The sequence below is a fragment of the Struthio camelus genome, chromosome 3, assembly GCF_040807025.1.
Source record: "Struthio camelus isolate bStrCam1 chromosome 3, bStrCam1.hap1, whole genome shotgun sequence".
In the NCBI taxonomy this organism is placed as follows: Eukaryota; Metazoa; Chordata; class Aves; order Struthioniformes; family Struthionidae; genus Struthio; species Struthio camelus.
Window position 1 is genome coordinate 146,541,442 of NC_090944.1, and position 27,263 is coordinate 146,568,704.

At 51.3% G+C, this 27,263-nt stretch overlaps 1 protein-coding gene and 1 long non-coding RNA gene across 2 annotated transcripts; one reads left to right on the forward strand and one right to left on the reverse strand.

Moving 5' to 3' along the window:
• Positions 1-2,844: 2,844 nt before the first annotated feature.
• LOC104142953 (fibrillin-3) lies at positions 2,845-26,843 on the reverse strand. Its single transcript, XM_068936522.1, has 2 exons — positions 25,045-26,843; positions 2,845-5,868 (listed from the first exon to the last, which is right to left on the reverse strand). Exons 1-2 carry the CDS (start codon positions 26,712-26,714, stop codon positions 4,026-4,028), a joined length of 3,513 nt encoding a protein of 1,170 aa, XP_068792623.1. The 5' UTR covers positions 26,715-26,843; the 3' UTR covers positions 2,845-4,025.
• Positions 6,675-11,161, forward strand: LOC138066914 (uncharacterized). The gene is made up of 3 exons (XR_011140609.1): positions 6,675-7,056; positions 8,491-8,575; positions 9,284-11,161. It is a non-coding gene; the product is annotated as an uncharacterized lncRNA (long non-coding RNA).
• Positions 26,844-27,263: the final 420 nt, after the last annotated feature.

A 27,263-nucleotide genomic window follows, 5' to 3' on the forward strand; every position in this document is an offset into this window, starting at 1 on the left:
TGTGTCTACCCTTCTGGTCACGGTGTTTGGGAAGGGAAAGGACTGGTTGCGCCTGTTTGCAGAGCGTCTGACGGACACCCGCTCATCGTCCCTGCTCGCGACGACTGGCTGCGGGGCACGAAAGCGGGGCGAAAGAAAACTGGTGCGTTCCCCCACGCGGGTCAGCCCACGGGCTGCTCGACATCCGGCCTTTCACCTGAGTTTCCGTTCTCCCGCAACAGTTACAGGAAAAGGGCAGCTCCTCCAGGAGGCCACCCACAGCCACCTGTTTGAGTTCACCAGCAAGTCAACCCGGGGCAAAGCACAGAAGACAAGAGAGGGGGGGACAGCAAGTGCTCTCAGGGACGGCTTGAGGCAGGGAGCGAGGTTCGTACAAACCCTGGCCTTTTGGAAAGGAGGGCATGTAAAAATCCTGACCCGGCTTTACTTTTTCCTGCGCTGTGTTTCTGTGTCGGAGAAGCCAGCTTTCGGTGGTGACACTGGCCCTCTCGCAGGAGACAGAGAGGTGGCCACAGCTTGCAGTGTTCAGTTACAGCTCCCCCTAGAAATCAAGGTCTCTGCTGGGACACCACCAGTGTGATGCCATTTCAGTGGTTTCCTCTTTGGTTTTTAAGCTTTCAGTCCCTTATGGAGGTATGTTTAAGAGGAAATACCTGTATTTCATTTAACGGTACCTGCTCTGCACAAAATCCGCAGTGAAGGGAAATTCTGGGAAGACATGAGATTTCCCCAGCTGCTCCAGTTCTGCGCTTAGAAGGAGGGGAAGAGGGTCACAGCCCAATTTAGGTCAGCCTAGGCTGGATTGTTTCTGCTCGTTTAATAGAAATCGTGGCAAACTCATGGTTCCTTTCCAAAGACCAGCTCTAAAAGACAAAGAAAAGCAATAAGGCAGATCAGTCCAGGTATCTCTTTCCCCTATGTCCTACAGCAGAATTAGAGAGTAAGACCAGACTAGACATTCACATTAACTCTGCAGGAGTTTGGGAGCGCAAGATCACTTTCATCCTTTTGGGTTTCGTGGCTGTGAAGAAGGGTTCCCAAATAACTGAGCAACCAGAGCCTGAGATTACACAAAAAGAGACACAGCCCAAAAATCTCTGTACAGGGGCTTTTCTTTTTTAATGGTTAAAACTGGCACGTGCTTTAGCTGATTTGCAGGTAACTAGTGATTTGGGGGCCTTGCCTTAAGGAGAGCAAGAATTGTTACCCCCTTGAGAGGTAAAATCATTCCTCGTTGTACAGACAGGAGAACTGAAGCATGGAGCGTTTAAAGGGATGTGATAAAAGTCACACAGCCAGTCACTGCCACAACCAGAATAGCAAGGGAGGTCTGACATAAGTTTTGAGTCCACCGTTTCTGTCTGGAGTGTATGGGGGAGATCATACGCTTCCCTATACAGCGCTAAGAAGCCATGGAAAAATTCTGCCAAATTTTTCCATGAAGAAATTCATCTCTGGACTGAAAACAGGCCTGAGAAGAGTAGGTCAGAGGAAAGAGTTACCTGCTAAATTTCAGAGCAGTTGGAGAAGAGGAATTTCAGCAGAAGCTCTGTTTCAATCCAGCTTTAGCAGATGCCAAGGTGTCCAGAACCTCCCCTCATCTTACAGGAAAAGAAAAAACTTCAATTTCCACAAATAAAATCCACAGAAAAACCCCAAAACACCCAAGCTCCTGGGCAAAGGGATTTTAGTAAACACAAGATCAAATTTATGTTTTCCACCAGAAAACCTAAGAGCACCGGATCTTGTTCACTCTATTTGCCACAGATACACATTGCCTTCAGGGGTATCTCAAACACGTGCAACATAGGTATTTCAGTGGGAGAACAGCACCGGAGTCATACCGATGCGGCTGCACTGAGGTAGCATTAAATTACCTATTTCCAGCTTATTTGTTCGTTTTTAACTTTGTCCTTCTAATGTTACTCTTGTTCTCCGTTATTTATGGTTCATTCCTTCTATTATGACCACATTGCTGAAATAAGCAGAAGGGCATGTTTAGGCTGATTTTCAGCTAAGATCCCACAGTTCCTTTTTTTATTCCAACGGGGTTTGTGATTTCTGGAATTACAAAAGGTAATCTGGCAGTAAGAAAAGAGAGCCTCTTGCTTTCAGGGAAAGTTGGGGTGGGAGGGAGAAAAGAAAGACTCTTTCATTACCAGATTTCTATAAACCAGATAGTAAAAGCTTTATTGGTCTACACACAAAATCACAGTGTGATTGTGCATGGCGTAGGGTATATTTCCAATAAATAAATAAGTATTTACAAATGTGCTGGGTGTACAAAACAGTGGCTTGAACCATTCCCATTCAGAAAGCTACAGTTCATGCAGCATGTTTCTTTTATTTTGCTCGGAGGTGGAAATACAGCTTGATCGTTCTGGCACACCAGAGGGAAAAAAAGGCTGTGCGACAGCAAGTTCACTTAGCATATAAAGTTGTATCCACCCAAAAGAGGGGGAAGAGGAAGAAACACAAACTCCTCGAGAGCTTAGCAGTCACTTTCCTGATGCACAGCTAGCTGGCAACGAGCACGCTCCGTTCTCAGCCAGTTTGCGAGCAGCCTCTGACCCTCTGGGGTTCTGCCTACCAGGCTTGCGACTGCAAAACCAACTTTCTGCTAAAAAACTAAGCGCTGCTGCACGCAGATATCTCATGGGCATAAACCTGTCAGCAAAAGCTCGGTCGCTGCCTGTTGAAGCTAATGCACAAACAACCATTGGCTTCACACGAGATAAGGCTCGAGGATTAAGAGCCTCCCCCCCCCCCCTTCTCTTTCGGCGTGTTTTCTTGCATAATACATGTACTGGCACCGTGTGAGATTTGCAGAACTTCCTAAGCCCATTGTCTCACTATTTTATAAAAAGAGCTGGAAAAATACATACAAGTTTTCCAGATTTCCTCCAGTCTGTGGCTGGAAAGCAAACACAGGGCTGGGTCCTGCTCCCGCTAACGCCACTGGAAGCCCTGCCGCTAACTTCAACACAAATAGGATTTCGCCCGAGCAGGCTGAGACTAAAGGAAACGCAAGAAAAAACTTAAGCGGCCTTGTTAACGACATTTTAATCCAGCGATGAAAGAAAATCACAGACGAAATCGTGCGGTGAACGCAAGGCACAGTCAGGCTTTGAAAAAGGCCCTTCCTGAAAAAAAAAATTGCTCTCGCATTCTTGGTATCCCCATTCAAGCTCCGCACAGCCTCCCCCAAAACCCCCAGACGACAAGGAGGAATAAAAATCAGCCATTTTAGCCCTCAAACAGTGACGGTCAGCAGAGTCCCGACTATTGCTGCTGGTTATATGCAAAAAAGCGCCCGGCTGCTGGAGGTGAGAGGCTGTGTAAGACAGAGAGCGAAAAAGAGAAAGCGCATGAAACTTCTGCCAACGTGCAGACCAGTGCAGGGAAGCCAGGAGAAGCGCTGACCAAAAGATCTTTGCTACTTCTTTCATAGTTAATCAGTTTAAAAAAAAATTAAACCGAACCTAAACAAAGGCAGGAGCATGCCAGCTCCTCTTCATCCCAGGAAAACCTTTACCTCCGAGCTGGTGGCATACTTTCCAGCTGAGAAGAGAAGGCACTCGGGTGGCCTAGCTGACAACCATCAGGCAAGAGACCGTTTAAGGTCCATCATTATTAATTAAATAGTCTATTGCATATGTGCTCTTGCCTCCACGGTCCACATGGGCTTAAAAAGTCACTTCCAAATGGAGACGCATACACACGCACAGACCTTTTCGTTGAAACTTCACAGAGGTTGCTGACTCGGGCAAAGAGGAAAGCCAAAAAAAGGTCTGACCCTTTCTGTACAGGGAGCAGGAGTGGGAAAGCTCAGCACAGGACGGCACGCTTTTCACCTTCCCCATCCTTTGCAGCAAGTTATTACTAGAGCTAGCGGGAAAACAGTGGTTTTCGAAGGGCGGGGGTGATCACAGCTTTTCCTGAAGTTCTCTCTTTTTTCATTAAAAACGTGAAAAAGACTTACACCAGTTCCATTCGCCTCCCTCTTTCCACGCTACCCAAATTCTCTACAGTTTCTGGTTAGAAGAGGTGCACCCTGAGGTCACTTGATGAAGTCCCACGTCCTTTTCGGTGCTGCTGTTACACTTATAATCCATAGCAGTGGGGGATCTGCAGCGCTTCTTCGTCAGGTGGTAGACCAAAGCCAGCAGGACCAAAAGCATGGACAGGAGGCCCACAGTGATGCCAACCAGAACGCCAGGGTGGAGGTGGCCTGCCTTTGGCGGTGTCCAGGTGGGGATGGGTGTTTCGGGGCCAGGCTCTAAGTCGCCCGAATAGGTTTCCTCCTCCTCCTCGCCTATTTTTGCGCACTGGTTCCGGTCGACAAGCTTGTACCCCGCGTAGCAGTGACACGTGTAGCTGCCAGGGTGGTTTGTGCAGTTGTGGCTGCAGAAGTTCATGTCGCACTCATCGATGTCGACGCAGAACTTCAGCCCTCCCCCCCGGTCGTCGAAGATGAATCCGTCGGGGCATTCGCAGGAATCCAGCGCGTGCGGGTCGCACTCTGCCGGACACTCGCTCTGGTTGCAGTGCAGGACGCACTGCGTGGGCTCGTGGGGGTGGACGGCATACCCTTCGAAGCAGCTGCAGCGGTAGCCCCCGGGCACGTCCTCGCACTTGTGCTTGCACGAGGTCTCGTAGCAGTGGGACTGGAAGCGGCAGTGCCCGTCCACCATCTCGTAGCCCTGGTGGCACTGGCACCTGAAGCCGCCCTCGGTGTTGACGCAGTCCTGGTCGCAGATGCCCGGCTTGGTGGCGCAGTCGTCGACGTCCCGGCAGCTGCTGCCGTCGGCGGCCAGCTCGTAGCCGGAGTCGCACATGCAGAGGAAGGTGGCCCCGTTGGGGACGCAGTGATGCTGGCAGGGCGCGTCGGCGCACGGCGAGGCGCAGCTGCGCCCGTCGGCGCCCAACCTCTTGCCGGCGGGGCAGAGGCAAGCGGGCCGGCCCTGCTCGGTGCCGCACGCCGCCTCGCAGCCGCCGTTGGCCAACTCGCAGGGCCAAGCGCCCGGCGCCTCCCGGCCCCAGCGCGCCCCGCCGCCGTCGCCGGGCTCGGCGCAGCGCAGCTCCAAGCCCAGCGCCGCGACGTGCGCCGCGCTGCCCGGCGGCAGCGCCAGGAAGTCGCTGTCGCGGGCCCCGAAGGGGGTGGTGTAGGTGACGGCCAAGCCGGCGGCCGGCGACAGCTTGGGGCAGGTGTCGGCGTAGTTGAACTCGCAGAGGAAGCCGTCGGCGGCCGCGTCGCAGCGCCGCTCCTCCCAGCGCAGGTCCTGCGCCACGGTGACACAGCGCTGCCGGCAGCGCTGCTGCCCCTGCCGCCAGTTCTCGTAGTCGGTGCTGCGGTCGCCCGTGACCCACTGGAAGCCGCGCAGCCTCTCGGCCGGCTCGGTGCAGGCCTGCGCCAGCCGCAGCCCCAGCCACAGGCTGCCGCGCCGGTTCTGCACCAGCAAGGCGATGGCATCCTCGGCCACGGTGGAGCGCACCGTCATCAGGTGCCCGCCGCGCTCCTCGCACGCCGCGCTCGCCCCGGCGAAGGGCCCCGGCAGCCAGAAGACGCTGAAGCAGTCGTGCTCGATGCACTGCGTGCCCGACGGCGGCGGCAGCCCCGCTCCCGCTCCCGCGGCGGCGGCCAGCAGCAGCGGCAGCAGCGGCAGCGGGAGCCGCCGCATGGCGGGCGGCGGCGGCGGCGGCGGCGGCGGCGTCGGGAAATCTCTGTCATGCCTCGGCGCCCGTGCCCGCGTTTTTATAAGTGCTCCGGCCCTCCCTGCCGCCCGCCGGGAGGAAGGAAGTGCCGCTGGGGAAGGGCTGATGCTGCACTGAGTGATGATTGCGGCGGGGATGGCCCCGTTGGCCCGGCTGTGAGTAAATCGCGGCCGCCCCGGCGGGGCGGGGGCCGGTCGGGGCCGGGCGCCCCTTGGCGGAGCCAGCGGCGGACGCGGCTTCCTCCCCCCCCCCCCCCCGCCCCGGCTCAGCCCGCCGCCCGCTCCGCGCTCGTCCCCCGCTCCGGCGGCGATTTTCCCTCTCGGACGCTTTATTTTCGTCCTGTTGGGACCGGGAGATTGGGGGCTGCCAGGGTCCGCCTCCCCCGTCCTCCCCCCACCCCACCCTCGGAGGAGGGGGGGGGTCCTTGGCAGCGGGACCCCCCCCCGAGCGCTGCCCCGTGCCAAAGCTGATGGGCGCTTCCCTCCCGAGCCCCCCCCCCCCCCCCCCCCAGCAGGAAAAGCTTTGGGCTGATTTCTAGCGGGCAGCTCGAGCAGGGGGTCCACCGGGCTGAGACCCCCCCCCCCGGCGGGTGGCACGGCACCTGAAGCCTCTGGGGATGGGGCGGGGGGGGGGGTTTCTGCTGCCCACAGGTCTCAAAGCACCTGCCTTGGCCCGGGTTCCCGCGGGGCGCGTTTGGAGTTGGCTTCCGCAGCGGCCGCGGCGATGCTGCCGCAGCATCCCCGGGGGCTGGAAAAGAGCGGGGACCGCAGGCTCTGCCCACCGACAAATCATATCTTCTGCCCCAGTACCCTCACTATGCAGGTGATGCTGCTGCTGCTGCCCTTTTAAGGAGCTCGGAGAAGTACAGATGACCAAAAAAAAAAAGAATAAAACCAGAAGGGCTGAGAACTAGTCTCAATAACTCTGTGAGTCTGCAGGGCACTGTAGGTGATGGAAAAAGCCCCCCCCCCAAACTTTCTGCAGGTCCAGCTCTCCAAAGCATTGAGATATTAGGTGCTGGGTACTGGTGACCAGGGCAGCTTTGAGGATGTGGGCTTTAGGGTCTGAACAGACCAAGGAGTAATCATTATTCTCCTTCTAAAAAGGAGGAGCAAAAACTAGAGGGAGCAAAAACTGACTGACTTGCTGTAGGTCACCCAGGGAGTGAAATCGGGCCGTCCAAAGCCCAGCCTGGTTTCCTACCTGGATGGTAAGGCCCTCCAGGTGCTTGCAGACCTGTCGGGTACTGCTCTTGGTACACTGCAGTCAGCAACAGGCCAAGGAAGCTGATACAAGCCGGTGACAGCAGCAGCTACGATGGCAGCCTGACAAGTGATACGAGTAAGTGTGCCGCTTGGCATGCCACGACGCGCCAAGGTCAGACCTATGGGCCGTCGGTCTCTTCTAGCCTAAACACCACTGCTCACGTTACCCTCTCGTGGAGCTTCGTTTTGCAGTGTCTTGATTTCACGTTAGTTATTTTTGTTGCCCCCAGGGGAGGCAACAGTTATGAGTAACTGTTCCTTGAGCATAACCTGTTCCTTGGCAGTCCGTTCTCTTCTTCCATGCCAACTTCTCAGGCCAGGTGTCTTGCAGCTGCCTTTGCAGGGAACGCGCGGCCAGCTCAGTTCCCATCAGAGCATGTCAAGTGCTGCTGTGCTCTGAGCGTTTCCCAAAGCTGATCAGCCGCCCAGCATTTCATGCAGCGCATTGCCCAGAACAGGGCTGAGGCCGCTTTTCTGCGCTCCTTTCGCCTGCCGTCGCGACTGTGACAAATAGGGAAACTGAGGCACTGAGCAACCCTGTGATGGGCATGCAGCAAGGAAGCTTGTGACACAGCTGGGGAGGGAGACCTGATTTTTAGCGAACGCTCAGTTGTGATGTCCCCGAGCGTCTTCTAGGCAAGAACTCCCTCCTCTTGGGCAGGGGGGGGCAGCAGCGCATGTCCTGGTGCAGGACAACTCTGCTGACCGTGTAATAACAGGAGCATTAAGAGAAGCCTTTTAGTTTCGCTCCTTTGATGCAGCAAAGATCAGGACCCAGAGGGTAAACGGCCGTGTTTGTTCTTTCATTTGCCTCTTCCCATCGCCTGCTTTTGTTTCTCTGGGTGTACAGTCCAATCCCTCCCTGGCGGCGGAAGCGGCGTTTCCAAACAGGGCCACAGCCGGGGTGCGTTCAGGGAGAGTTTTGCTGGAAGATGAGGAGAGTGCAAAGGAAAAAGGGGCTCTTTTTCTCCCTTCCTTCAGAGCAACCCTTCAGGTTACTACGCCCCCCCTCCTGACCGCGGGGCAGCCCCCTGAAGGTCCACACTTTCCCCGTGCCGAAGAGATGAAAGCCATCGCAGGCTTACTAGCCAGGACGGCGCTAATTCCCCCGTTACTCGGAGCGGCGCGGGCAGCCAGGCTCAGGAAGGTTGCGTTAGATTGCCGAAGAGGAAACCCCGCGAGCATCTGCGGCGGCGGGGAGACCGGTCCGGGAATGATGCGGCTGAGGAGCCGTCTGTTGGGGCAGGGTCTCTAGCTGTCTAGCAAAGCGCCCCCGCGCTCCCAGCGCGCGTTGTCCTGCTGCTTCCCCGCGCAACGAGCACGTTTGCAGCAAAGGGGTAAATTATTAATGGAGCTTGTAATATATAATAGTGCCATGGTCGGCACAGAGCACCTGTGAACTGCGCGCTCAGTACACACGAGTCTTCCCTGCGTCCCCTCCTTCCCCGCAGAGCAATTTCACTTACGTTCCTTTAACAGCTTTTTCCTTCCAATGTTTTTATGTTGGTAGGACCCACCTGCACGATCAGAACATACCCAGGAGCAAAAGGAAAATGAAAAACAAACTTCCGGAGCTTAGTCGTTCAAAGAAAAGGGTATTTGATCCTTTCTTCAATTTAGAAAGTGGCGCTTTTATCAAACACAGCAGCTGGCCTTCGGGATCGATCCCCTGCAGAGAAAACAAATCAGTTCGTTCTTTACTTCGTGCATTGCTCCGAGGTTGCTTTCTTAAACTCCCACTTTATGTCTTGTTGCTTTCCAGCCCCGTCTGGTTCGCGTAGCACGCAGGAGGGTGTTGGTAACGACTCCTGCTGTGGAAAAAAAGAGAGATGGGGAAAAGAGTAACAGTAATCATTAATAATGGCCCTAAACACTGCTCTTAGGTGATCTGCGAAGTTAGCGTGATGGCAAAAAGAGATGAAGAGCTCATGCTCTGTATCAGATGCCTTCTCTGGTTCGTGGCTTTGACCTCTTTTCACACCTTTGGCCATCAGCCTGTCTCTGGGAAGAGGAATTATTAGGAAATGCCATTTGCTACCTAGACTGCGTAGGAGAGATGGGCAGGTTTGAACTTGGCCTACAGAGCATTCACATTTATCATTTAATTATTCCATAGACTTTGCTGGGAAGATCTATTTTCCCTCAGCCCTTCCCTTCCCCACACCATTGGCTTTTGGAGGATTTCCTGACTGAAGTACTTCAAGCCCGCTGTATTTACCCGTTCATTTCTACTGCCCGTAGCCAGACATAGGAGACATTTCAGAAGCAATACCTCTGTAGTAACCTTGATTGTCTTATTGCAGGTGTTGTGTCTGCCTGCTGTCGAAATTTCTAATGAGAGATGCCATGAATTAGAGATCTTGGTGATCACCTCCCAGTGAAAGCAGGTACCAGTGACGCAGAAGCAGGCTCTTTTCTTAGATGAACTTGTAAAAGAGCTCACAGCAGAGAGCAAACACTCCTCACCAGATTATGCGTGGTAAAACTAACCAACGGGAGCGTCTGCAAAAATGCTGTCACCTTACCTTGCAAGACTTCTGAGTAACTGGGCCAGCTGATGACTTCTGCCATAACAGGATGTATGCAGCTGGGCCACACCAAAGTTACAGCAGCTTCCAGCTCTGCAGCTGGGCAGAGAGCAGGAATCCCTGCTCCTGGACGGTGTCAGGAGGCAGTTTTTACCAGCCAGGTCTCCCGAGTGGGGCTAACCTGTCTCCAGCACAGCCTCGGCCACTGTGGGCCTCGGGCATTGTGGGCCTGCGTTGCACTGAAAGATGATGGCAGATGTTCTCCTCACATCCCTCACGTTGTCAACCGTGGGGCTACAAGGAGGGCGGCTAACTCACGTAGAGCTCCGCGTTGTAGCTGGTGCCAACGAGGAGACGCACGACCCTTTTACCGTTTCGGTCCAGATGCGCTGCCCAATTGCCGCACTGACGCTGATGTGACCCCACGGATAGATGCAATTACGCCGGCGTTACGCTGGAGTGAGCTTCCTGAGGTGGTGCAAAGGGAGCGCTTGCCTACCAGAGGCTCACATCTCTCTGTTGGTGCACGTTGGTGCCTGTTAGATGGTTCTGATGACACCGTTGAAGTAGTACCTGCTGGGGGGGGCTGGCCACAGCTTTTCCCACATCAATGTCCCTTTTGTTAAATGAAAGCTTTCCCGGGAACTTTCCTCATCTTTACTTTTTTTTTTGCTTTGGAAAAAAAAACCCAAAAATGTCATTGACAAATAAAAGGATTTTTTACACTCTAGGTTATCAGCAGGGAAAAACGATTCTTTTAAATCTATGTTTGCCACAGGCAGAAAATGCATGTTTCACCCACACTCCACCAATTTTCAAAACAATTTACTCCCATTTGAGAATTTCAGGTCTAGTGAGAGAAATGTCTCTGCACTTTTTGTCAGCATGGATTTACTCAAATTAGAAAAAATTAAATAAAAGGGCTAAGATTAAGGCAGGATTTGTTCCTTACCCTTGAACTAGCTGTGGCCTTGTGGGGCAGGACGACTTCATTTTCTCCAGTAGAAGTCAACACTAGGGGAAAGGCTGTGGTTAGGTCAGGATTAGCTAACCTCGACCTAAAGTTATCATCTCTTCCTGCGTGACACATATCCTGCAGGTTTTGATCCTCCATTGTTCTGACTTCGCGTAACCATTTATTCCTTTGTAAAGAAAGGACAAATTAGACCGCACGTTGCTATAATACCTGTCAGTGATTCTGCAGAGGGTTTCTCACTCGGAGCAACTGCCAATCGTTCGCTTGCTGTAATCGTTCATTCAGCAAGGGCTCTGTTGCCCCTAAGCTCTTTCATCCACTTAGACCCTCCGTACGTGATCCGGAAAGGGAACAGACCCATAGCGAGTTCACAAAGCGTTCGAAATGGCATCGCTCTTAGAAGATCCATGAAGGAGAATTGTCCCTGAGACTTGGTAACACCAGTCTTTCTTTGCTCAGATAAAACATTCTGTTTTCCAGTTTTCACTTTGTTTCGGTTTGGTTGTTTTTTTTTTTTTTCCCCACTTCTCAGAATTTTATTTTCCCTTCCCTTTTTTTTTTTGTTTTTCAGTGTTTTCAGAAGCAAAACAGCAAAATAAAGGGGGAAGGTCAGGGAAAACAACTGAAAAAGTAACAATACAGAATGTAATCAGTGGAAAATAAAAACCATCATTAGATTTCTGCTCACTTTTTTTTTTTTTAAGCAATCATAAGACAGATATGCATTTCCTTTTCAAGCCAGCACGATGAAAAATATTTCAAAAATGTCCAGGAAAAATATAGTATTATCAAAACAAAAATTTCTCAGAACTGTGAGGTGTGCGGTTCTCACACAAAGGTCCTTTGTTTTGCAAACAGTTTGCAGGATTGACCTTGCCAGTAGAAAGAAAACATAATCAGGACAAAAGAAATCAGATTAATCGTGTTTTAATAGTGTCTTTGCGTTCTGGTGATCTTTACGCTCTGTTGCCTCAAACCATCATCGCCATTTGCTCATGTGGCTCTCAGGCTGAGTCAGATAGAGAAATGCCTTTCCTGCAGACATACTTCTTTTCCTTTATAAAAGTTGATTAATCATGCTTCTCTGCAATTTAAAAAGTTATTGCAAGACGTTACCAGCTGTCCATTGTGATAACAGAAGAAAGACCTTTCATTTTCTTTTAGTCTGAGTCATCTAAAATGCCATTGTCATCCTTACGCCAAAGAATGCTGACAGTGGATGTTTCAAATCGCTTTCTTTGACCTTTGATTGTGGGGGGCATTTGTCAAGGATTGTGTCTGCTTGTTTGTTTGATTTTGAAAGCAAGCTTGATAATAATAGAATGCTAATAATTATACATAAAGGTCTTTTTTCAATATTAAATTGTTATGTTATAAATTTAAAAAAATAAAAACCAGGCTATCCAAGTAACAGATATGTGCTTTCCCAAGTGGGCATGATATATGCAAAATCCCATTTAGGATCATTAAAAGATATGCGTCCACTTCAACCTGTGGTCTCCCTGCATCATGTCGAAACGAATGTGGAAAAAAAAATAAGCAGCAAAAGCATGCTGGACACTAAGAGAGAGTTGCACAAGAACCCTTTCTCCTGCAGATGCAAAGACAGCTCCAAAATACAGCAAGAGACTTTTACCGTCTAATGAAGTAGCCTCAATTTCCACGGCTTGGCTTATACCCTTGCAAGGCTTTCTGTTATCACACTAACGACTGTTGCTAATCTTGTGACATTTGTGGCTTTTCTGAAGGCCTCTCGACAAGATGGGGGAAGGGGAGTGGTATAGTGGCAGGGGAGTCAGTAAAACACCGCTCGAGTCAGGATGCCTCCAGCAGGTGCATACAACCAGGGGAGACAGCATGGGACATGGCTATGGAGGCTCCTCTTGCACCTCTTCTGGGAAGCCTGCGTGCTTGACTGGCTCTCTGAAACGCCTGTATACCAATGCACGCAGCATGGGGAATAAGCAGGAAGAGTTAGAGATCTGTGTGCGGTCGCAGGGCCATGATCTCATTGCAGTGACAGAGACATGGTGGGATAGTTCACATGACTGGGATGCTGTCATGGATGGCTATGTGCTTTTTAGGGAAGACAGGCCAGGAAGGCGAGGTGGTGGAGTTGCTCTTTATGTGAGGGAGCAGCTAGAATGTATGGAGCTCTGCCTCGGGGTGGATGAAGAGCAAGTTGAGAGCCTATGGGTAAGGATTAAAGGGCAGGGTAACATGGGTGACACTGTTGTGGGGGTTTACTACAGGCCACCTGACCAGGAGGAAGTCATCGATGAGGCCTTCTACCGACAGCTGGAAGTAGCCTCACGATCACAGGCCCTGGTTCTCATGGGAGACTTCAACCACCCTGACATCTGCTGGGAAGACAGCACAGCTAGGCACAAACAGTCAAAGAGGTTCCTGCAGAGGATTGATGATAATTTCTTGACTCAGGTGGTGGAGACGCCAACGAGGAGAGGTGCAATGCTAGACCTTGTACTAACGAACAAAGAAGGTCTAGTTGGAGATGTGAAGGTTGGGGGCAGCCTTGGCTGCAGTGACCATGAGGTGGTGGAGTTCAGGATCCTACAAGGAGGGAGCAGGGCAACGAGTAGGATTGCAACACTGGACTTCAGGAGAGCTAACTTTGGCCTCTTCAGGGACCTACTTAGGGGAATCTCCTGGGGTAGGGCCCTAGAAGGAAGAGGGGTCCAAGAAAGCTGGTTAATATTCAAGCGTCACCTCCTCCAGGCTCAAGATGGGTGCATCCCTCTGAGGAAGAAGTCCAGCAAAGTGGGCAGGAGACCTGCATGGATGAGCAAGGAACTCCTGGCCAAACTCCAGCAGAAGAAGGAAGTGTACAGAATGTGGAAAAGGGGACAGGCCACTTGGGAGGAATACAGGGACGTTGTCAGAGCGTGCAGGGATGCGACAAGGAAGGCTAAGGCCCAGCTGGAATTAAATCTGGCAAGGGATGTCAAGGACAACAAGAAGGCCTTCTTCAAATACATCAATAGCAAAAGGAAGACGAGGGAAAATGTGGGCCTACTGCTGAATGGGGCGGGTGCCCTGGTGACGAAGCATACAGAGAAGGCAGAGTTATTGAATGCTGCCTTTGCTTCCGTCTTCACTGCTAAGGCCAGTCCTGAGGAATTCCAGACCTTGGAGACAAGAGAGAAAGGCTGGAGAAAGAAAGACTCTCCCTTGGTGGAGGAGGATCAGGTTAGAGATCTTTTGTCCAAACTTGACATCCATAAATCCATGGGCCCCGATGGGATGCAGCCACGAGTGCTGAGGGAGCTGGCGGATGTTATTGCTAGGCCACTCTCCATCATCTTGGCAAGGTCCTGGAGATCAGGAGAGGTGCCTGAGGACTGGAAGAAAGCCAATGTCACGCCAGTCTTTCAAAAGGGCAAGAAGGAGGAGCCAGGAAACTCCAGGCCTGTCAGCCTCACCTCCATCCCTGGAAAGGTGATGGAACAGCTCCTCCTGGAGGTCATCACTAAGCATGTGGAGGACAAGAAGGTGATCAGGAGTAGTCAGCATGGATTCCCCAAAGGGAAATCATGCTTGACCAATCTGATAGCCTTCTATGACGGAATGACTGGCTGGGTAGATGAGGGCAGAGCAGTGGATGTTGTCTACCTGGACTTCTGCAAGGCTTTTGACACTGTCTCCCATCCCATCCTCCTAGGTAAGCTCAGGAAGTGTGGGCTAGATGAGTGGACGGTGAGGTGGCTTGAGAACTGGCTGGATGGCCGAGCTCAGAGGGTTGTGGTGAATGGCACAGAGTCAAGTTGGAGGCCTGTAGCTAGTGGTGTCCCCCAGGGGTCAGTCCTGGGTCCACTCGTGTTCAAAGTCTTCCTCAATGACCTGGAGGAAGGGACAGAGTGCACCCTCAGCAAGTTTGCTGATGACCCTAAACTGGGAGGAGTGACTGACATACCAGAAGACTGTGCTGCCATTCAGAGGGACCTGGACAGGCTGGAGAGGTGGGCGGAGAGGAACCTCCTGAAGTTCAACAAAGGCAAGTGCAAGGTCCCGCACCTGGGGAGGAATAACCCCCTGCACCAGTACAGGCTGGGGGTTGACCTGCTGGAAAGTAGCTCTGCCAAGAAGGACCTGGGAGTGCTGGTGGACAACAAGTTAAGCATGAGTCAGCAATGTGTCCTTGTGGCCAAGAAGGCCAATGGGATCCTGGGGTGCATGAGGAAGGGTGTTGCCAGCAGGTGGAGGGAGGTGATCCTGCCCCTCTCCTCAGCCCTGGTGAGGCCTCACCTGGAGTACTGTGTCCAGTTCTGGGCTCCCCAGTCCAAGAGAGACATGGCACTCCTGGAGAGAGTCCAGTGGAGGGCTACCAAGATGATTAGAGGGCTGGAGCACCTCTCCTCTGAAGAAAGACTGCAAGAGCTGGGCCTGTTCAGCCTGGAGAAGAGAAGATTGAGAGGCGATCTCATAAATGTGTACAAGTATCTGAAGGGGGAGTGTCAAGAGGATGAGGCCAGCCTCTTCTCCGTGGTGCCCAGCAACAGGACAAGAGGCAACGGGCAGAAACTGAACCACAGGAAGTTCCATCTGAACCTGAGGAAAAACTTCTTCCCTGTGAGGGTGACAGAGCATTGGAACAGGTTGCCCAGAGAGGTGGTGGAGTCTCCTTCGCTGGAGATATTCAAAAGCTGTCTGGATGTGATCCTGGGCAATCTGCTCTAGAGGACCCTGCTTGAGCAGGGAGGTTGGACTAGATGATCTCCAGAGGTCCCATCCAACCTAAACGATTCTGTGATTCTGTGATTCTGTGACTCCTTTTTTGTATTTATTGATGAGAAGCTCAGCTTGCATTTAAACCCTGGTGCAATTCTGTCACTGAGGAAGCTTGACAACATGGACTCTACATATTCGAATGATAAATGGGGAACAAACCTCCACAGTCTTAACTACTTTTACCCTTTTTCTTTGAAGACAAGTGCATGATTTCTGACATGTAAAATTAGAGAAACAGCAGCACAGATAATAGCATTCCTTGGGAATTTCTGATGAGCTCATCCTTAGTGAACTTTGTAGGCATCTACACCACACATATTCAAACAGGGATTTTATGAGGGTCCCAAGAGCAGCAGTACTCAGTTTCCCCATACGTTTAGGAAGATGATGGGTAACACGGAAGAACGTAATAAATAGTTCTGTCAGGATTTCCCGGCATTTATCATCAGTTTGCCTATCAAATAATGTTAAGAAATGGGCTCAGCCCATGAAACCTCCTGTTTCTTCCCTATCTTGCCTCCAACTTAGGCTATTTGGCCGTTCTTCCTTGGTGCACCCCAGTGCCAAAGCAGCATGCCTGCTGTGCAGAGCTGCAAAGGACTGCATGGTGGACTCGAGAGCGAGGGAAGGAGGCTGTAGACGCGAACAGAAGAGAAACCTGCACCGGCCCACACCCTGTAAGGGTGCTAAGTGGCCTCTGCAAAACACACAGCACATTCTGCTAGTATTTCTATGCCTGCTGCGAATTTAGGTCTCCCATACAGCCAGATATACCCTTTTATTCTATCCAAAAATACTGACGAGGAAGAATGAGAGGACTTGGATCATCTGCTTGGCATCGCTTGGTGTCCATCAGCTCGATAAGAACAGTAGGTCCAACAGGACACCCAGAAATCCTGGGCAAATGGTCACTGGCTGGGGTAGTCTGCACCTACTGGAGCTCTACAAGCCCAGGCTAGATCTGACTGCCAAGATGGCCAGACAGGTGTATCTGATGCCATTGGTCCTCTCTGTGTGCAACAGAGCCAAAGCACTTGGTCCACGCTGGACTTAATACATAGACATATACATACTTCTCAGGAAAGCCCCAGCAAAAAAAAAAAAAAAAAAAAGCAAATTTCACTATGCCAGATCAGGCTTTCTTGTCAAAGGCCATGTGAACCCCCGTGTTTTTCCAGCCCCGGTGGCTGCTGGTGCAAAGGAAGCCGTCTTCAGTGTTTTAAACAGCCACCCGGGGGCCTGCTGTTTCTGTGAGACAAAGCTGAAATGGTACGTTTACTGCAGTTACAAGGGAAAAAAAAAAAAAAGTATAACAAGTCCAGGAAGGGCAGGACAAAGAATGTCACCATGCCCTCAATTGAAATGTCTTCAGGCTTTGTTTTGCCAGTGGGAGGAACACAAATGGTCAGAGTGGGACTGCAGACTTAAATGAGAAGCACACCCATAAATATATCCAAAAATAAGACTTAACTCTCATCTATGTGAAGTCTCTTTCATGCTGTTTCATTTTTCTAGGCTTTTTACACCAATAAAGCTTTGTCAAACGGATTTTAGCATCTTACAGTGAGAGGTGGAGTACATCGCTAGGCCTTATAACTGGTCTGCAGGATGCAAAGTATTCTGCAAAACTACCATAAAAGCAATGGCAAAAATGATATAACTTCTTATTACAATCTTTGTGTCCTGTCACAAACACTTAGCCTCCTGAGGATTTCCTATTTTGGGAATCAGAGCAGCCTGAGAGCCTTTGAACCAGGCACTTTTAGGTCAGCTGGCTGCAATTATGGTCAAACCCATACCCAGTCCCACTCCAAGGCAATGCAGAGGGCTCTGCAAGGGGGTGCCGATGCTATGGGTAAGCAGAACACATCTGTAGTGAGTACGTTTAATAGGCTGCATATTAATTAAGAGTGCTGCTTACGGAAATTTTGCCTACATCAGGACTGCTGGTATTGGAGATGCAGATCTGTTCACATCCCGATAGCATGTTATAGCACCGTGATTTTCAATATAGATACAGAAAACACAGTCTGAGAGCAGTGAATTTTCTTTCTCCGGAAAGACTTTAGGAGAGGTGCTGCCGTTTCTACTGTGTTCTTGCCAGGCCACATTTGTATTAATCGCGTTTGTAGTAATCGTGGGAAGACAAGGGCTGTGAAGAGCAAATGAATGCATCAGGTTCAAAGCGGTTGACTTTAACGTATAACAACATTTCTCGCCTCTTTATACGTTAAGCACATGCAGCCATTGCTTTTTGAGGGAAGGAACTGGTATTTCTTTCCTCTAGGCTAAGACCCAAGGCTCCTTAATTTCTTTACTCTGAAGTTCATTTTAATCAACTCAATAGGACAGGTTTCACCCCAAATCGTTTTTTTCCCCCTCCCTTGGCCAGTAATAGGGGTAATCAAAGCCTAGCTAGCTTTCATAAGGCGCAGTATTCCTGTTTAAAGCAAAACCACTACCAAAAAGGCCTGTTTACAAAGCAATAAGCTGTTTATTGTTTTATAAGACAACAGAACAATGCGCCTGTCTTTGCAGATCACCACCAAATTTTGAAAGGACTGAATTAGGTCCTGCAAGCAAGTGTGTCTCATTTATTTCCTCTAGTTCATAGTCTTATGTTAATCATTGGGTTAATAACAGGAAAAATGGTAAGTGCTGTTTCCCACAGGGATTAAAACCTCAAAAGGCTGGATGTTTGAGCTGATTTGGCATTGGCGAGCGCATGACTTATTTCCCCCCCACCCCCATCTTCCTCACCTTCTGGCAACTTTCCTTCTGTTTGGAATCACCCCATATCTGACCCATTTAGCAAAAAATACAATGTCTAGAAGGTCCATAAGCTTTCCCGGTGTTTGTAACACTGACACAAGAGTCTGCAAGTGCTCTCCTTTTCAGGCCCTGACAGGGGAAATGCTGGAAGTTTTGCTTAATGGGGGAGATTAGACCATTACCCCTTTCCATGAGCTTACTGTTGAACCCTGTGTCGCCTCCAACACACGCCTTTGCACGACAGCTTAGGCACCTGGGAGGTTTTCTGGATTTGCCCTTAAGAAAGCTTGATCTTTTCTCCGCAGCAGGCTGGCTCCTTTCCTCTGTCGCATTGTCACCAGCAGCGCTGAAATCTACTTGGCGAGACATTAACTTCACTTACCAGCCTTGGAAGGACTTGAGAGAACCAAATGCCAAGAAATATTTAGAAGATAAAAATAAGAAGAAGGGGAAATGAGCAGACATTTAAAGCATTTGTTTTTGCAGTGTCTGACTCTTTGTGGGATTTGAAGTGAGGAGCATGGTAGCTTGTATTTTAACATTCCCCAATGCCTTCCCTCTAAATTCTTCTGGTAAAGGCTTTTTTGCTGCAGCACCTTTCCCACAAAAGGGGGAAAAATATATACCTGATCTTTTGAACTGCCCCGTGGCACTTGCAGGGCCACAGATGTCACCAGCCAAAGCGGCAATGTCTCAGTGTGGTGAGGAGTCATAGCTGAAATAATCCGCGTGGGCCCAAACTCCACTAACTTCAGAGGACTCGGTATGGGGCCTCCATGGTTTGGAGTGGTCCCATCGGACGCTCATGCGCTGCCTGCAGCGTTTGCTTTGGAGAAGGCAGAGAAAAGCTGAATGAGCAGAGCTCAAATGGTTGGATCCTTCCTCGGCTGGCTCTGGAGACCCATCTTGCTGCTGCTGTGCCACCACCTAGGAGACAAGGTGCTTGGTTTTGCTGCAGGGAGGACGGAGGCAGCCCTCCAAGCTGGGTAGCGGCAGGACCTGGCCGCTCACATCTCTTTGCAGCGGTCAGGCTGGCAAAAGAGAGCTCGAGTAGGACTGGAAGCATTGGGTTTTTTAGCAGTCACAGGGGAGCATTGCTGCTGCTTTAGAGTGGGGCATGGGGCCAGCACCCAGGAACGGTGCCCCTGGATTGGGTTCCCAGCTCAGAAAAACTGGGGGAAATCGGAAGGGTGGCTAAATCACCATATTGCATTCCTTTGTTTTGGTTTATTGAGTTAGACCTGAAGGTCTTCTAGGAGGAACTCTGCTTCCTCTGTGCGTATGCAGTATGTACCAATCTCAGCCGGTCCCTTGGCAACGCAAAATAAACAGGATTAATGATAACAGCAGACTGATGAGGCTCTTGCCACACACAGGCTGTGAGTGTTATTGGATCGCAGCTCGCTGTCATCACGCTGCTGCTCCTACTACAATGTAGTTGTGTTCCCGCTTTCCTCAGCCCCTTAACTCAGCAGGGGATCCTTCCCACCTCCGTGAGCAGCCTCTGCTGCCAAGTTTAGCATGGCTGGTGCAAAATCTTCATGTGGCAGTTCCCACGGGTAGCCAGAATAAATCTGAAAATGCTCTTTGTATTTTGATGTGTGCAGACGCTGAATATCCATCTGTCACTACATGCTGCATCCTCTTTTTTGACTGTTTGTTTTTTTAAACATTGTTTAAGAAAAATGCCAAAGACTAATAAAAAGCCACGCAAATGCCATTGCAAATGGGGGCAACACTAAGGGGTTCTTTGCGCTGCTGAGTTTTTTCCAGTCCTTGTGAGAATTTACCTTCTCCCTGCATGGCCTTTCTTTGGTGGTGCGTATTGTGGAGACTGCTCTAGCTACCAGCAATATTGCCGTTTTAAAGCGTCTAGTGACTTCTCTGCTCTATCACTGACCGGAACCAGAAAAGTTGATCTGCCTTCGTACAGAGCTACATTGAAATCAGCAGGATTGCTTATGGGTTTAGGATCTGACCGAGATCATCCCAATGGCCCCAGCCCCATGGAAACAGGAGATGTGTCTCAGCATGTCTCTGTATGGCCTAGGACAGGGCTTTCTTTTCTCTTTCTCATGGCCTTGGTAGGCATGGAGTGAAAAACCCTCGCTCAGGTCAACAGTGCCCTGATACCGCCTGAAGCCCAGCTCTGTCAATACGAAGACAGTTACAAAAGGTGACTGCGGACAGCTCGGTGGGCTGGGATCCTACTGACTACATTGCACATAGGATGAGTAGCGACATTACACATAGGATGAGTAGCGATAGCGTAAGATGATTCACCAGTACTGTCCAGACTAAGGGCCTTACCTCTGCCTTGCAAGAGCTACATTGCAAGAGGGCTGCTCAAAAATCTTCCGCTCGTCCAGTTCCTGACAGTTATCTGCATCTTCAACAAAATGCTTGCCTGAGAAAAGTTTGCTTTCTTCAGGAACGGGTTTTTTTGGTTGCTATTTAAAAATACGTTTGGGGAGGGGTTAGGAGTTACAAGCCAACTGCACATGTTAAAAATGAACAGAGTTATTTTCTCCCTCAGAAATCAAAGACGATATTTTAGCAAAAACTTTTCTTTTTTGGTTCAGATTTAGACAAGGAAAAGAAAAACAGCTGGTCACATTGAAAGGATGGATAATCTGTCCAGTTTCCATGGCCATTTGATTCCTAACACTGGAGACAGGCTTTTAATCGGGACAGCTTGCAGTTCTTGGGTTGGGCAGGGAGGGCCTGCCGTTGCCTCCACGTATAGACTACAGCTTCAAAAAAGAAGCAAAGATTAGCGGTGTGACCCCATATAGTAAGACAAATCTGTCTTCTGTTTGTTGTGCCCTGTAGTATGCAGTCATCGCGTGCATGGTTTAGCAAAGCAACGGTGATGAAAGGTATTGACTTAAAAATAGACTTATTTACTGCTAAACTGCAGTATTAAATAGATTTTAAACAAATTCAGAGATCAAGGCTTCAGCAAGCATTTCTGCTTGCCTTCTCATTCTTAAACTGAGGTTTCTCATGATTAAAATCCTCAGAAAATCTGCGGGGTGTCTCCTTGATTAGAGAGAAAACAGACTGTAAGAAATACAAAATTTGCATGTACCAAATCGATAGATATTGACACGGTATATATTAAAAATCACTAATGATATATTTTCTTTAGATTTTATTAGTTCCAACAGAAAAGCAACATACAGTGTTATTCAAAGGCTGAGATAACCTTTTTCTTTTAGTTTAAGGCAATGGTAAGGGGGTTGTACCGTGCCGTTGCAGTCTGGCACAGTCAGTACGGATAGATGCAACTCTCAATGCAGGACGAGGAAAGTCTTAACTCCAGACCATAAAAATACAATGCTTTATGCTTACAAACCAGTTGATACGTTCAAAACATTTCAGATGTGTTAGCTAGCCAGTCCTGACAGATCAACAGAAAAACAATTACAGGTCTTGCTTATAATTACATCCCTTTTATATGCAAGGAATAGGAAGCAAAGAGGCAGCTGCCCAGGGCAACACAGTAAATCCCCCATGGGCCAGGATGACTATCCTGTCTCTCCTGACTTTAAGTCAGGTGTACCAAATTGCCTGATGCCGTTTCCTATTTGCTTTAGCCCATTGTATTCACTGGGCCCTAGATAACTCCCAAATGACGACACGTATCAAAGTTTTCCCGCTGTGTTCACGGCAGGAAGAAAGTAGGCTATGCGATTATTCTGGTGTGATTCCACCAAGGGGAGGGAAGCTACATCAGGAAATGTAATAATTCCACAAGATCAACCCTAAACTAAAACCTATGTACAAAGTAGTGTCTTCTCTAGGCTTAACTGACTACAATACTCCATTTGTAATGCTCTACGGTACACACAGCAGAATACACAAAGGTCACAGGAGAAAATAGGCTTATCGGTTTTACTGATGCATTTCTAGAATAAATAATAGCCCTCAGACTGTTACCAGCTGTAAGTCTGTACTTATGCTTCCTTTTCGCTTCTTCACAGTGGAATAAAAGAGTTAATATGGAAATTAATTGATATCTTCACTGAAAAATATGTCAGAGAAACTCCTGAGACTATAAACATTTTGGAAATGCCTTAACTGTAGCTAGAGCAAATCAAGTAGTCCCCGAACTGGGGCGCACACTGGTGTGCTTGCTTTTCCCCCCATACAGACCCTGAGGCACCCCAGCCCTTCAGGACACGCAGAATTTCACGCCTGCAGGTTGTCCCACCGATTTTAGTAGGATTGCTCATTTGCTTAATGTATTCCTGCATTCAAAATGCTCTGCTGGCTTGCTGTCACAGCAAAGACATGCTATGAATTTTCTGTGGGAATTCCAGGAATGCCACTGTGAAATTCACGGCTTCTTCATCCTACCATGCAGAGAAAAGGAAGCACGAACAGAACATTAAAAACATTTGTATCAGCTAGAAGCTACATTTTCCTGTTTTGTGTGTGTTTTTTTTTTTAAATTTTACAATAGGGAAATGAAGAAGAAAAAAAAAAGCAGGAAAGGGTTTTTCCTCCATGAACTGAAGAACAGGATGTAGGCTGCTGCCCGCAGCAAACTCTTTTGTGTTCAGTTCCCGTTTCTGTCACAATTTAAGCCTCAAGTATACAATAAAAACAGCAGAAATTTCAGGGAACTTATGTACCCTTCAAATAACATGCCTATTCTTTTCCAGCACCTTTTCGCCTTGTACAGCCCTGGTTCACTGCAGTAAGTAATGAAAGTGGCGCTGCTTTGACTGGAAGCAGGAATGGCCCCCGTACTCTGCCTCAATTTTGGGATGATTCTCACTGTGAAACAGTTTAAAGAGACTTTCTTTTCAGAAACAGCTGAGTAAACAGCTCTCTGAAAGCTAGGTACCTACAAGCCACATTATCACCGTCTGCGTTTAGCTTTTTTTTTGCTCTGCTGGCTTTTAAAACTGCAGCAACGTTACCAAAATCAGGGACTTCTGTATACAAAGTGCCACCGTTTCACACGCATTCCTGGGTCCAGTCCAGCTTCCAGTGACGTTCACGGAGCCACATTAACGATAGCTTTCCCAGCCCTTCGTCTGGGCAAAAGCACACACCGGTTAGCACAGCGCAATGCACTTAATTCCCAGAATGTCTAAAACATCTATAAATAGATCAGCATGGCCAACCTGCTTGAGATTTGTAAGCAAACGAAGCCCTCCTGATAGACCTTGTAACGCCGTACCCTGAGAGGGTACCAGAAGGTACCCAGAGGTACCCAGGAGACTGCGACTCCTTCCTCCTGCCTGGCCCGCTCCGGTGAGAGGGTATTTGCTCGCCTCTAGAGTCGCACTGAAACGAACAGGATTATTTGCAGAAATGTAGTGCTCAGTCCTTTAAAAGGATGTGGCCGGCTCCCCCGGCTTCCCTGGGAGCCAGCGGGTGGGGGTAAGGACGCAGGTGTCATCTCCCCATCCCTTGATGCTTCCCGGGGATCGAGCGCCGAGGCCGAGACTGTGGCCTTCACGCACCACGTGCAACGACCTGAGAGTGACTTGGCTTCCTCTGCTTTGCAGCACCCAAACCAAGACCAGGGACCAACTTCACCCTGAGAAAGCATATTGTTCTGAGGGGGATGTTTAAGTTTCAGTAGTCAGCAAACATGCTACATCCAGTGTACTCTTTACCATGCCGGGGTGGGGGTGGGGGGGGGGGGGGAGGATGAAAAATACACTCAGCCTGGACGCCATGCAAGCTTAACCCAAGCAGCTGGGACGGGAGCCTACCAAAAAACATGATGCAACGGCAAGCGCTGACTGCATTTGAAAAGGAGGATTGTTTTTTGTATTTTTTCAAGTGGTTTTGTTCTGAATACGTGGGAAATAGATGGATGGTTCTTCCTAGACATACTTTTTCACTACCTTTTTATATTCTCCGTCTTGGCTACCTACACGAAAGGCTAAATTCAACAGTTCTCATGCACACTGTGTACCTGTGAGCTCCCTGCCATGCATGAAGATCTCATTCTCGCAGGTTTTATTGCCTTCATTAGGTGGATTAGCTATACCTGGGCTTTCCTTCCCGCTTGGTCAGCAGTTCTGAGAAGCAGCATTAGCCCTCTTCCCAGAATTCAGCAGAATCGCTTAGGCTCCAGCCTTGCACCTGACTGGCTCTGAGTAATTTTGCAGGGACGATTAGCTCCGCTAAGCTTATTTCTGCTCATGTGCGGAAGTGTTCTGTTGCTGCAGTTCTCACGCGGGCCTTATTTAATTATTATGGTGTAGCAACTTTAAAAAATAAAAACCAAACCACTCATGGCTGCAGATAATCAGATCTTGTGAAATAAGTGAGGGTTGGAAAACCAACTTCAAGGAAAACAAGGCGAAAATGAAGGCTGAGTGGCAAGTTATCTGCTTCCATGCGGGCAAAGGGGAAACACTAACATTTCTTTTGAGGTGACAAAGTATTACTTTGGGGAGGGGGGGGGTGGAGGGGGAGAATTGCTTCTTTTGCGTGTTTGCATTTTACACGCAGGTGGGGGACATCAAAGGAAAAGATTAAATGAATCGTTTTCCTTTTAAGAAAATAAGTCAATACTAGCCGTTTGCTATTTGTAGGAATCGTGAAATTTCGGAGACCTGAGGAGCAGCCAGCGCAGCTGACGTAAAACCCGTCGCTTTAAACAGCTCGTCGTCCCCGAACTGCTCAGGAAGCAACTCCTTCCCCGTTAACTTTTCACTGGCAGGAGAGGCAGCGGGGCCCCGAAGCACATCTAACGCGGGGTGGGGGGGTCAGTGGGGGGGGGTCTCGTCACGCAGGGCTGAGCGCCTGCCTCTGGAAATACCGGGTCCTGCGTCACGAGAAGATCCAAGACACGAAGGCGTCCAAAACAGCATTCAAGGGACAGCATCCACCCCCCCACCCCACCACCACCACCACCACCACCGTCTTTTTTTTTGTTGTTTTTTTTTTCCCCTTTATAAAACGCTCTCTGTTGCTCGCGGCTCTGCGTTTCCCCCCCGCGAGACCCTTCGGAGGGGCTGCCCGCGGGCAGGGGCGGCCCCCGCGCCCTGCCGGCAGCCCTTGCTTTCACCTGAACTCGCCGCCCGCCGCGCGGCTCTCCGCCTGCTCGGGCACCCAGCGGTAGTCGTCCGCCGCGCTTTTGGCTTGCTGCTTCTCCTTCTTGGCCCTCCTCCTCCTATACACGAGCAAAGCCAGGGCAAAAGCCACCAGCAGCAAGATGGCCACCAAGCTGCCCAGGATGTAGTAGAGGAGGAGCCGGGGGCCGTCGGCGGCGTGCTGCCCCTCGCGCCCGGCCGCCTCGGTGGGAGCGGGCTGCTGCGTGGCCCCGGCTGGGCTCACCGGCGAACCCGTGGACCGCTCGGCCGTGGTAGCCGGCGGGCGGCTGCTCCGGGGGGTGGCGGGCGGCGAGGTGGTGTGGCAGGCGACGCCATCCGGGCCCGGCTCGAAGCCCGGCGGGCAGCTACAGCGGAAGCTGCCCGGCACGTTGAGGCAGGCGCCGGGGCACGGGGCCCGCAGGCACTCGTCCACGTCCACGCAGGCGTCCCGCAGGGCGTCCCGTTGGTAACCCGGCCGGCAGGCGCACAGGAAGGAGCCGGGCACGTTGAGGCAGAGCTGGGGGCAGCCGCCGCCGCCGCCGCCGGCGCACTCGTCGACGTCGCGGCAGCGCGAGGAGCCGGGCGCCTCGGGCTCGTAGCCGGGGCGGCAGGCGCAGGCGAAGCTGCCGGCCGTGTTGCGGCACTCCTGGTGACACGGCTGCCCCAGGCACTCGTCCACGTCCAGGCAGCGCCGCCCGTCGGGCGCCAGGCCGTAGCCAGCCGGGCAGCTGCACTCAAAGCCGCCGCCGGGGAGGCCACGGCACGGCCCCTCGCAGGGGTTGGGCCGGCAGCCGTCGACGGGCTCGCACGACACCAGGTCGGCGGCCAGCGCGTAGCCGGCACGGCAGGCGCAACGCGGCGGCGCCCCGGGGCCCTCCTCCAGGCACTCCTGCTGGCAGCCGCCGTTGCGGTGGGCGCAGCCGGCGGCGCAGAGCGGCCCGCGGGGGTGCCACGCGAAACCCCCCGCCGGCAGCCGCTCCTTGCACAGGGCGAACCGCTGCTCGGCCAGCCCGCCCGCCCCGCACGTCACCTGCGCCAGCGTGCCGAAGGGCGCCGCCGCCAACTGCTCGCTCTCCACCCCGAACGGCGTCCTGTAGGTCACGGCGCCCGGGCCGGCCAGCGGCAACGGCCCGCACATGCCCTGGAAGCTGAACTTGCAGACGTAGCCCGGCAGCGGGGTCCGGCAGGGGCCGTCGGCCCAGCCGGCGGGCGAGGAGGGCCCCGCCGGCTGCAGGCTGGCGCAGCGGTGGCTCAGGCAGGTGGTGTGGGGCTCGGCCAGCCACGCCGAGTAGTTGGTCTTCTCGCCGCCGGCCGCCCAGGCGAAGCCCCGCAGCGGGTCGTGGGCCTGCACGCACTTGCCTTTCTCCAGGGACAGCCCGATCCACACCTTACCCTGCCACCCGGCCCCGGCCTGGCTCCTGCCCAGCAGCTCCTGGACGCGCTCGGCCTCCTCCGAGCTCCTGATGGTGGCCAGGTTGCCCCCGTTGCTCTCGCACCTCTCCTGGGCGCCGCTCCAGGCCAGCTTGCCGCGGTGCAGCGTGTAGCAGGCGTCGCCGGCGCAGAGGACCTCGGGGCGCTCGGCCGCGCCGCCGCGCGCCCCCCAGACGAAGGCCTGGGCCAGCAGCAGGAGCGGGGCGATGCCCATGCCTCCGTCCTGCAGGGACGGCCGCGCCGGGGCTGCTGCCGGCGCTGCGGCTGCGGGCGGACGCGCGGCGCGAGCGAGGACAGCCCGTTTGCCGCTCACATCCCCCCGGCCCCAGCAGCTCACCCCACATGCATCCTGTGCCGCTGGGTCTCTTATTTATCACCGGAGACTAGCGTTTCCTGTAGCGTATTTTTGTTACTCGGAGTCTGTTGATCGCTATTGAGATATTTGGCTCTTTTTCTGGCCTTTTCCCTCAGTGGAAAAGGCTTTCTAGTTCCCATTTGAGATGTTTTACCATTAAGGGGCTTGCTTTATTTTGGCTCGTGTCGCTTTTCTGTATGAGAAACTAGCTGGAATCCTGCTTTTTTTTTGTTGTTTTTTTTTGGTTTTAAACAGCTTAATCCGCTTACTTACCCGTTAGATAATTTTTCTAATCCCTAATAGGGCATTTCAGTTTTCAAGCATCTATCGCTAAAAGGGGAAATAAAAGTCGTGGGATCCCTCAGTATCATGCCTCTAAAAGAAACTGAATATTTGGCGCAGTATCTC

Excerpts from the sequence above, each read along its gene's own strand:
- LOC104142953 (XM_068936522.1), bottom strand. The coding sequence starts at position 26,714 with ATGGGCATCGCCCCGCTCCTGCTGCTGGCCCAGGCCTTCGTCTGGGGG. Across the intron at positions 5,869-25,044 it reads GCGGCGGGCGGCGAGTTCAG|CCGGGCCAACGGGGCCATCC; the intron begins GTGAAAGCAAGG and ends ATTTACTCACAG.